The 12,169-nt window shown below is 41.8% G+C and overlaps 1 protein-coding gene across 7 annotated transcripts in view; it reads left to right on the top strand.

Moving 5' to 3' along the window:
• obsl1b (obscurin like cytoskeletal adaptor 1b) overlaps positions 1-12,169 on the top strand; it is a 73,689-nt gene that overhangs the window by 35,451 nt on the left and 26,069 nt on the right. For all 7 annotated transcript variants that reach the window (XM_020462270.2, XM_020462271.2, XM_020462273.2 and 4 more), the window contains 2 exons: positions 1,062-1,328; positions 2,832-3,098. In XM_020462270.2, the coding sequence (XP_020317859.1) occupies positions 1,062-1,328; positions 2,832-3,098 (534 nt within the window). The remainder of the gene's footprint in view (positions 1-1,061; positions 1,329-2,831; positions 3,099-12,169) is intronic.

A 12,169-nucleotide genomic window follows, 5' to 3' on the forward strand; every position in this document is an offset into this window, starting at 1 on the left:
TCTAGTCCAGTTTTAAATGTGTTATATGCAACAATTCCATCTACAAATAGACCTAAATGTCAATTATATATTTGTAGTAGTAAAGAAAAAAAATCCCACAGGATAAAAACATAATTTTAGAATGGCATTTGAAGCTAGTAAAGTTGCTTGTTTTTCCTGGAATGTCACCCTTCAAACAGCAGCACCTTCCTTATTCTCATTCTTGGAGGTTGAAAACAATGGATGTCTTATTTAAATGATGATGAGATAAGAAAGTAATGCTAAGCTATTTCAGGTTTTTCTAAGCTAACCAAAATATAAATATCATACAACAAACAGAGCACCTTTAAATTGATAAGTAGCCCCATGACTGTGCTCTTATGATTATATAGTTACAGTTTGAGAAGATGTTATTTTCCCTGATTAATTAGGAAATTGAAATTTCCCCCCAAACCTTTTATTAATTGTATTAATTTCCCTTGATTCTCATAGTTGCGCTGTTGAGACCATTGAACAACAGTGTATGTCAATCTTTTAGAGACATTTCATTGTAATCGTCATTCCACATTTGCAATAACTTTATACAACTGTTGATTCCTTGAAATCATTTTGAAGTAAGCTTTGGCAAAAATGACTTTCATCATCCTTGCCTCCCCTTCCCTCCTTAATGCTACAACATATTTTCAATAAATAATGACCTCTTCAGGCAAGATCAAATTGTTGAAGAGGCGCCTTTGACGGCTAGCGCTTAGCAGCGTCTCCTGTTAGAATTCCTGGGGTAACTGACAGAGACAAATGGTGCCGGAGACATGCCACAACACTTAGGAAATCAGGACTATTAAGATGATTGAATCGCCTCTCCTTAACAGAACTTGTGCTACATTTTTGTTTGTTTATCATATAATTTTATTAGAATCTTTATATAGTTATAATGTAGCTTACAAAGCGCTCTTTTTTCACTTTGTGTATGGCAGTCTGGATATGTAGTTTAATGTCAATTAGAGTTCAAATATAATACTTGTGTGATGCCAGTTGCTTTACACACACACACACACACAGTAATTGTGGGTATATCTGTTCAGAACAACAAGTGTTGTTCACCAAAAACATGGTGCCCGTTGTGGCTGAGCAATTCGGGGAGGCTACCCTGGAGGTGGAGGTGGGTCTCGACTCTGGAGAGGTGCAATGGATGAGGCAGGGTGTAGTCATCCACCCGGGGCCAAAGTTCACCCTGAAGCAAAAGTGCCGGCGACGGAGCCTCACCATCCACAAGCTCACCCTTTCTGACCGGGGCACCTACAGTTGCGAAACTCTCCACGACCGCACGCAAGCCCAACTCATCGTGGAACGTGAGTGCGCACGTGTTGTCACTATGCGCTGTTGTTGTTTGTTTACCTCCGTTGCCAGCAACATCGCTTTCGCACGCTGCCCCTGTTGTTGCCGTTGTTGCTTTTGGAGCAACGTCAATAACTGAGTAAGAGTAATTTGAACGAATGGGACCGGGGTGGCACTTGTTCCTCCATGGTGATGGCTGCAAACAGGTGACGCACAGACAGACCGCTAGCCCACCTTCTAGTTCTCAGGGAGCAGATTTGTGTATTGACACAGGATCACTGGAGCCATAATGATTTCATTGAGCGTGTCAAAGGGGAATCAGATTGGAGGCTATAAGGAAGTACTCGTCAGGAACTATTTAAGCCCCTTTTGCTTGGCACCGAAGATATAGATGTTATCAGACGAGCACTAGGATTACATTCACACAAGCACAGCTCTCTGAGAGTGTTCTCTTTGCTTACTATTGCAGAGTCGAGCTATGTCTAAGGACCCCAAAGGGTCTAATAGTTAAGATGTACTGTAGCTCTTTTCTTCTTACTTGTTTTGTGGGTGAGTTAGTGCTGTGAGGTGCGTGTGAGATAGAGCTTGTCTTTTCAGCAGCAGCTTGGTTGGGAAGGGGTAAGTCTGGACTTCGGCTGCTGTTGGCACTGGTTATGAATTTGGATCTCCTCTCATTGCATCTAAATTTATGCACTGGGCTTCAAAATCGAGTTTGTTGTCATCAAGTCTAAGAAATTAATGCTTCTTCTCCTTGGGGAATGCATATCTGTGTTAGAATAAGTAAAAATATTGGCAGATTTGAAACAGGCTTTGGTGTAAAGCACTGTTTTTGAATGATAAAAAGACTTGCTTCTTTCATTCCAACTGGCTACATGTTTTATTTGTCTGTCTGTATCACACATACTGTAACATAACTTCTGTTATAGTGACGTTCTATATGAAAATGTATTTGCAGAGGGATCATATTGTATTAAATGCTTCTAGAGATTAAATAATACATGAAATAACAGATGATTGAATAAAACACTTCTATAAGGGAAGTTAAAACCATATATTAAAAAAAAAGGTATATATCGAGTCCCTTTTTGCCAAGTTCCTCTCTAGGTTTCTTCCTTCTAGAGGTTTTCCTAGCCACTGCTTCTGCCTCTGCTTCTGCTTGCTCTTTTTGGTCTAGGCCGTGCTACGGTAAAAGCAACTGCTGATATAAAAATGACATCAGACACATGATTTCTTTGTTTGTCCCTGTCAAACATGCAACATGTAAATCTGTTGATTTAATTATTGATCAGGGGTAGGCAACCCTGTTCCTGGAGTATCGCAGGTACTGCTGGATTTTATTCCAACTAGATACCACACCTGACCAACTAAGCTAATTGATCAGTTCAGTGAGTGCCTGAGGCACTCCAGGACAAGTGTTGCCTACCCCTGTTATAGATGATTTACATGATTAACTTACTAATTAAGTGATTATTGTTGTTATTATTGCCTTTGGCTACAATACGATTTTCTCCCTACAGCCAGAAAAATTACAATTCGGAGAGGACTCACTGACATCCAAACCATTCAACGTGAAACAGCATCCTTCGAGGTGGAGCTGTCTCACAGCAATGTAGAAGCCACTTGGCTAAAAGATGGGAACCAGCTAAAGCCCAACAACCACTGGCGCATGAGTGCCAAAGGGTGTGTCCACAGCCTCACCATCTCCAACCTTTCCTTGGACGACACAGGCACATTTGTGTTATCGGCGGAAAATGTGAAATCATCTGCAAGGCTCATTGTTAAAGGTAGGGCACGGACATAGATGGTCAGACAGCAACAGTACACTAGTTTGCTGTCAGAGTGGGCAGCCTAGCCACATTCAGTGTACACAAACAGCAGTGTCTTTCTGATTCAGCATTGGTTCTCAAAATAACAATATTTTATGCCACTACGCTTTTTCTACATCAAATGCAATTATTGCAAAAGATTTACAGACAACAGCTTTATATAGTAGTGTTACAAGCAGAGTGTGAGGGTGTGTATGCAATACAGAATGAGAATATGTATTTGACACCTAAGCTTTTGATGCCGAGGTGTCATAACCAATTCTAGGAAAGCCTGAATTCTCGTGTTGTCTACTCCATTGGGGTCTGCCAGCCAGGGCTTGTAAGGCTTAATGACAAGTTTGTTTTTGTCAATGTCAGAATAAGTGACGGCATGATAAGGAAATTGAGTGACTGCTCTGCTACCGTTCTTACTGCGCCTCATGTTACAAATACAAAATAGCCACGTACTATACATCGCAAGTAGGTTACTTGTTCTTCTCAGTCACTCCCTAACTTAACCTCACACTGTAAAGTAATCTCTCCCTTATACAGAGTCACTCAATACGTCCCATCCAATTGAGCCAGGGTTCTGAAATCAAGGATGACAATTGGATTAAAATGTCATCCCAGTAAATAATTCAGTTGCCATACCAAACATGTCTTAACACTAAAACACATGCTATTGTACTGATGATGTCGTGGTGCAGAGCGTGTAAGTATAGTGCTCCCAAATGTGTGTCAGACATTCAGTTTGGCTTGAACCTCTACTAACTCCCCATCCCGCATGCGGGAGCGTAATCATCGCCTGACACTAATTTGCATAACGCCTCGGACATAAATATCCCTAGAAAATATTCCTATTCATGAAAATCACCAATGAAATATATTAGCCTTTTGTTAATCACCCTGTCATCTCAGATTTTCAAAATATGCTTTACAGCCAAAGCTAGACAAGCATTTGTGTAAGTTTATCATAGCCTAGCATAGCATTATGCCCTGCTAGCAGCAGGCAACATTTTCACGAAAATAAGAAAAGCAATCAAATTAAATCATTTACCTTTGAAGAACTTTGGATATTTTCACTCACGAGACTCCCAGTTAGATGTTTTCAGTTACGAGACTCCCAGTTAGATAGCAAATATTCCTTTTTTCCCAAAATTTTATTTTTGTAGACAAAATAGCTCCGTTTGTTCTTCACGTTTGGCTGAGAAATCGACCGGAAAATGAGGTCACTACAACGCCGAACTTTTTTCCAAATTGGCAAACGTTGTTTATAATCAATCCTCAAGGTGTTTTTCACATATCTATTTGATAATATATCCACCGGGACAATTGGTTTCTCATTAGAAGCGATTGGAATAATGGCTACCAGATTTTCTGCGGGAGCCATCATGTGACCACTTGCTCAATGTGCTCCCTTACGGCTATTGTTCAACATAAATGCGTAAAAAGACGTCACAATGCTGTAGACACCTTGGGGAATACGTAGAAAGCGTAAGCTCATTCGTAGCCCATTCACAGCCATATAAGGAGTCAACACATTTTCCAAAAAGTAGTAGCATTAGTCACGTAAACACAGAAATAAACAAATGTCACATTGGATTCCTAATTTTAAAAATAAGTGGTGCTTTTCTTACCGAGGAGACAAAGTTAAATAAATTACTACCATGCAGCGCTTTCAAAATATGGGGCACTTCCTGATTGGATTTCTCTCTGGGTTTCGCCTGTAACATCAGTTCTGTTGCACTCACAGACAATATCTTTTCAGTTTTGGAAACGTTAGTGTTTTCTATCCAAAGCTGTCAATTATATGCATAGTCAAGCATCTTGTCGTGACAAAATATCCAGTTTAAAACGGGAACGTTTTTTATCCAAAAATGAAAATACTGCCCCCTAGTCACAAAAGGGTAATTACTGTCAGAGGACATTGTAGTTGTGATTTTAAGTTAACGGGAGAGCACTTTCACTTTTCAAATGATTCATACTGGTAAAACAGCACTGTATGAATCAGCTTGGAACTCAAATAAGTTACAATTTAAAGGTTTGAGGAAATACTTTCAGTACGAGAGCAACAAAAGCAAAGTGATATTAAAGTAACTGTCCAGTGAAAATCTCACTGTCAAAAGTTCATATTCTGTTAACTCAGGGGCTCCTGACTGGCGCAGCGGTCTAAGTCAGTGCATCTCAGTGATAGAGGCATCACTACAGATCCTGGTTCAATTCCAGGCTGTATCACAAATGGTGGTGCACAATTGGACCAGTGATGTCTGGGTTAGGGTTTGGCTGGGGTAGGCCGTCTATGTAAATAAGAATTTGTTCTTCTTAACTTACTTGCCTAGTTAAATAAATAAAATAAAAACTCATACCAGTATTGTAGTACTCAAGACTGGATTTGTCTTGGTGTTGTGTAGGATACATTTGTACTCGGACAGTGAGGCCTCCTAATTTCTTCCCGACCAGCCGAGATGAGTGAAAAAACTCATAATTATCACCTTCCATTCATTCAGCACATAAAACCACTTCACCAGGCCAAATATATGTACTCCTTTCTTGAAACATTAATATCAGCTTTTATATCTATTACAGGTTATTTTGCACAGTGGCAAACCTATAGGCCTTCAGTGTGTGTGACAGGTTCATGATTCTGAAAGGACAGCAACCATAATCAAATAAAATTTTATTTGTCACATGCGCCGAATACAAAAGGTAGACCTTATAGTGAAATGCTTACTTACAAGCCCTTAAAGCAACAATGCAATTAAAACAACAAGTGTTAAGTAACAAATTTAAATAACAAATAATTAAAGAGCAGCAGTAAAATAACAGTAGCGAGGCTATATATAGGGGGTAACGGTACAGAGTCAATGTGCGGGGGCACAGGTTAGTCAAGGTAATATGTACATGTAGGTAGAGTTAAAGTGACTATGCATAGATAATAAACAGAGTATCAGCAGCGTAAGAGGGGGAGGGGACAATGCAAATAGTCTCAGTTGCCATTTTATTAGCTGTTCAGGAGTCTTATGGCTTGGGGGTAGAAGCTGTTAAGAAGCCTTTTTGACCTAGACTTGGCGCCACTTGCCATGTGGTAGCAGAGAAAACAGTCTATGACTAGGGTGGCTGGAGTCCTTGACAATTTTTACAGCGTTCCTCTGACAACACCTGGTATAGAGGTCCTGTCACTCCTACCTTACCTGCCTACCTTAACACCACCTGGCACAATAACCAAAATACAGGGGGGGGGGGGGGGGTCCGACCAGGTCTTACCTTGTGTGCATAGACAGAGTACATACTACGGGTATATGTATGCCTGCAGGCCTCTTGTCTAAGCACTCCCAAGTTGTCTTCCCCTTCCCCCCAGGAACAAAAACAAAATAAAACAAACTTAAAGTGAACAATTTCAATAATCAAAAACACTGAGTCCTATTGGCACACACATACCTCAGAAGTAGCGGCTACAAAATACTTAAGAAAACCTGTCTCTGTGCAACAACCACACAGGACATCCAAGAAGCTCTCTCTCCTAACAAAGGAACACTGGCTTTTCAAGCTTTCGCAGAAGTCGGTAATTTCCGACAGCTGTATCCCCTAACGAGAGGGCGGGATCAGAGCTCCAATCTGCAATGGGGCCGACCAAGCAGTTGCTTGGGGGAATCCAGGAAGCCATTTCCTGAAATACACACATACATACACAAACCCACAACACAGAAACTGGGGAACGTAACACGCCCACCCCAAAACCTGCAAACTTCCAGTTTGCAGTATCAAAAACCAACACGCATCCCCAGTTACTAAACCCGTGATAATGCTTCGGCGATCACATTCGCCGAACCATTCACATAGTGAATCTGTATTTTGCATCCTTGTACAATCAGAACCCACCGCATAAGGCGGCGATTCTTATTGTACATTTGCTTCAAAAACACCAAAGGATTATGGTCCGTGAAGACAAGTACAGGCAAGGCACTGGAGCCCACATATACCTCGCAAAAACTGTAAGGCTAGCAATAAAGCCAGCGTCTTTTGTTCAATGGTGGAGTTCCTTGACTGACATGTGTTGAATTTACGGGAGAAGAAACTGACGGGCCGATCCACTCCCTCTTCATCTTCCTGCAAGAGAACCGCACCCACCCCCACTATACTAGCGTCTACCACCAACTTAAAAGGTTTGTCAAAGTTGGGGCGGCAAGCACTGGGGCATTATAAAGTAGCGCTTTGGCGGACTCAAAAGCATAGTTACAGTCCTGGGACCACTTAAATGGTACTTTGGGACTGAGCAGAGATGTAAGGGGAGCTACTACCGAAACGTTCTTACAGATCATACGATAGTACCCTACCATCCCCAGAAATCTGCGCAACTGGCGGTGAGTTGTGGGAGCAGGAAAAGCAACAATTGCTTCCACTTTGCCAGTTACTGGGCGCCCTTGACCTCGTCCCACTTGCTTCCCTAAGTAAGTCACAGAAGCCTTCCCAAACTCACACTTGGCCAAATTGAGGGTTAAAGAAGCATTCTCCAACCACTGAAACATACATAAAGGTGGCGAGATGATCAGACCAAATAGACGAATGAATCACCACATCGTCAAGGTAAGCAGTACAATTTGGCACATCCGCGAACACAATGTTAACTAGGCGCAGAAAAGTAGCAGGGGCATTACACATTCCAAAGGGCATCACAGTGTATTGTACGAAGTTATCAGGCGTGTGTCCGGTAGGGTAGCCTAGTGGTTAGGGCGTTGGACTAGTAACCAAATGGTTGCAAGTTCGAATCCCCGAGCTGACAAGGTACAAATCTGTCGTTCTGCCCCTGAACAGGCAGTTAACCCACTGTTCCTAGGCCGTCATTGAAAATAAGAATTTGTTCTTAACTGACTTGCCTAGTAAAATAAAGGTAAAAAAAACAACAACAAAAAAAAGCCGAGATGTCAAAAGCTCGAGAGGTCAGAGGCACCTGTCAACCTTTTAGCAAATCTAACTTACTAACTTAAGCAGCAGAGCCAATTCTATCAATGCAGACAATTAAGTGAGGTAGAGGAAAAGAATCAGACTTTGTAATGGCATTCACGCGACGATAGTCCATGCATAAGCGGGACGTACCGTCAGGCTTAGGAACAAGAATACACGGGAGCTGTTACTGGGTTTGCCATGTCTTTCTGTAATAAATAAGCTACCTCACTTTTCATTACCTCCCTTTTCTTAGCGTTAACCCGGTATGGATCCTGACGTATAGGAGCAGCGTTCCCCACCTCAACGTCATGTTCCAAGATAGACGTACGACCTGGAATGTCCTGAAACACATTGAGAAAACTATTTATCAATAGGATAAGATCATTAGTTTGATCTTTATCCAAATGTTCCATTTGAGAGGGTAACTTTTTCAGTTTCTCCGAATTACATAAGCGTATGACGTTACTCCAACCCGTCCTCCTTATATTCCTCTAGGTCCCAGCCAGGCTTCAGCACCACAACAGCCACACTGGAGATGGGCTGGACCAGCTTACCTGAGGAGCTGTCTGGAGATTCACACTTATAATATGCTTTCAGCATTTTAAGATGACACACATGGGAAGAACGCCTAGGATCTGGGGTCTTTATCACATAATTGGTGTCACTGAGTTTCTTTTCCACAAGATATGGCCCAGAAAAACGTGCCGACAGAGATGAGCCAGGGATTGGCAAAAAAACTAAAACTTGATCCCCTGGTGCAAAAGAACGGCCAACAGCCTGTTTGTCATAATGTAACTTAATGCGTTTTTGAGATGATGAGAGAGACTTTTGGGCTAACGCACATGCGGCATGCAGTCTCTCCCGCATCTTCCTGACATAATCCAACACATTTAGGGGTGCTACTGGGTGTAGGAGATATGATATGCTCCTTCAAAACTTTTAGCGGACCTCGTGGGTTGTGTCCAAACACAAGGTCAACAGGGCTGACCCCCAGGGCTCTTATTGTATTGTTTCCCTGATAGCAAATAGGACAAAGGGCACCCCCTCATCCCAATCGGTACTGGTGTCCATGCAATATTTGCGTAGCATCGCCTTTAGCGTCTGATGCCAGCGTTCGAGGGCCCCTTGACTCTCTGGATGATACGGACTGGAGACATGATGGGAAATACAGCATCTTTAACACATTTGAGAACAGTTTTCACATAAAGTTGGTTCCCTGATCAGTTTGGATTACTTTTGGGAGTCCAAACGTAAAGAACTTCACTAGTGCCTTCACCACAGTCTTATCCGTTATATTACAGAGAGGGATTGCCTCTGGGTATCAAGTAGCACTGCACATTATTGTTTGTAAGTACTGGTTACCTGACCTGGTTTTCGGCAACGGACCTACACAATCGATTATCATGCGTTCAAATGGTTCCCCCACCACAGGAATCGGGCAGAGTGGCGCACCAGGAACTGTTTGATTCGCTTTGACATGTTTTACAAAATTGGACCACGTCAGACTTCAAACATGTCCGGAAAAAATGTCAAAGGACTCGGTTATAAGTCTTCATGATCCCCAAATGTCTGGACTACGCCTGGTCATGGGCGAGTGACAGCACCTGTTGTCGGAACCACTTGACACACTTTACTCCAGGCACTAACTGTGTTATGAGCTGCCCATTTACGCATCAAAACTCCTGCTTCCATAAGTAGGCGGTCTCCCTAGTTTTAGCTTCCTCAATGGAAATTACCAAAGCAAAACACTTGCGAAGACTGGTGTCTCCCTTTTGACATTCAATCAACTTCTCGGGGGTGGCAGACAAAAGAATGTCACGTAATTGGGGTGCGATTTCGCTTTCCCCTGCCTTAGTTTTTACGGAGGTAAAAACCATCGGCCTTGCAAGAAGGAATACTCGGTGCATTGCCTTCTACCTCAACATTCTCAAACATGGAACTAGAGAAATCCACATCTCCCAGCCTATGAGATTGTGCCCTCATTAACACACATGAAGGAAAAACATGGGGAAATGCTTGAACTTATCATCTGTAGTTTTGATTTCTGGCTTGTCTACTACCTCTAACACAGGAGTGACGTTACCACCAGTCATATCGTTCCCTAGTATGGACTTCTTCCTAAGTTGTGACTTATTTTACTGGCAGTGTAGACACTACACCAACACGAAAATGTCCTGATACCAAGTCTGACACTAAGTGGACCCAGTGTAATGGTACAGGTGAGGTTTTTGTCTCTATACCCTGCAATATGACATGCGAGCCACAATACGGTTCAGGAAACCAGGGTAAAGCAGCAAACGAGCCAAAGACTGCCAAAGACTGGACTAAACCCACGCTTTTCAATTTAGGGGATGGTGACAGGGACTGTTTCGGTTTATTTTTCAAAACCGGGCAGTCCGCAATCACATGACCCTTTTGGTGACAGTAAAAACAGTCATGGATCTTGTGTGAAGGCTTAGGGTTGTCGGAGGAAAATTGACCCGAATGAGGCACTGATGACGTAATCGTTCAGCCTTCAAAACGAGGCACACCAAAGACAGTCTTGTGTGTCAAAGTGTACTCATGTGCCAACACTGCTGCCTGGGCCAATGTCACCACTTTCTGTTAATTTAAATGAACGACAATTCTATCAGGCAGGTTGATTTTAAAGTCCTCCAACAGCATCAACTCCTGAATATCAGTAAAGGTGTTGGCTGTTTTTGGACAGTTTTTTGTAAAAACGGTCCCATCCATTAAGTCAAAATGTGATTCGTTGATTCCACTGTCACTACACCATTTTGCCCTAATACAGTTGAATGGCAGATGCCATTATCTAGCTTCTGTTGGCCTAGCCAATGGTTGACTTAGCTAGCTCGATGTATCCCCCCAGAGATGAGCAAAGTCCTGACCAACAAAATCCTGATTGGATATTTTTTTCTCTTCAGTGTTAACCCTTTCCTTTCCAACAAAAACTGAAGAGATTAAATCAGAACATCATTGAAAATAGTAATAGAATTATTATTATTATTTATAATTCCTTAGCTCTTCTCTGAAGGCGTAGAATGCCCATTGTTCACCACTGTGTTTGGGTTAGTAATAATTTGTAGCGTGTCTCTATTTTCCATCAGCATGCATTTATTCTATCTGAATGTCTAAAGAATCCATATGTTGTTCTGAAATATGAACACATAAATACTGGACATTTTGATCTCTTATTATGGTGGTGATTTGACAAAATTACAATCATGGTTTTGAATTGGACTCGCATTTTTCTGGTCTGGGTCTTGACTCAGTCTATCATATTACTGACACAACGGCGGTCACGAGACATGACGGCAGTCAAATTCCACGTGACCATTTTAGTCACGGTGATTAGGCTTCTCCAAGCTCTGATGCTGCTGATTGTCATTAGTAGCCTGACAAACGTGCTAACTGCCTGGTACCCCACACTCTATTGTTCCTCTAATCACTCTGACATCAATGCAAATGTAATCGAAAATCTAATCAAACACTTCATGATAGCCCATGAGCTCATGTTGCGCAACATTTCTGTAGGATATGCAATTGCGTGAGAAAACAGTGATTGCCTCTATTAAAAAGAGGAGGATCCCATCAGCTTTCTATACGCTAGGCCTACTATATTTATTTCTCAACTTTCCTAATATTAAGCCTGGCTGGCATGAAAATTAACCATGGGAAATTCGCTATTAACGTGCATCGATGCCATGTATTTTTTTCCCACTGCCCCTGTTCCGAGACAGGTGCATGATAATGGTCCATTTTAAATCAAAACAAATTGCACACATATACTAAATAATATCTGTAAAGATTATATCGAGAATAGTGTGATGGGTGACAATATTAACCAATCACTTGAATGATGCCCAGCTTAAGGCAAACATCACATGCTTTTTTTTGTTGTTGACTTCTTCAAATCATAGTTGCACGCCTCATGTAGCCTACCCCGTAATCATATATGCTTTAATTTGTATCACAATTAAACTGGCCATATAACTTCTTAAAATTATGCACAGAAATAGCCTAATCGTTCAGCTTAAAATGTTGATAAACTTGGTTGTATTAATTTGGGATCTATCGCATCCCACTACTGTCCCAGGCTATGTTTG

Source organism: Oncorhynchus kisutch, linkage group LG26, assembly GCF_002021735.2.
Source record: "Oncorhynchus kisutch isolate 150728-3 linkage group LG26, Okis_V2, whole genome shotgun sequence".
Classification (NCBI taxonomy): Eukaryota; Metazoa; Chordata; class Actinopteri; order Salmoniformes; family Salmonidae; genus Oncorhynchus; species Oncorhynchus kisutch.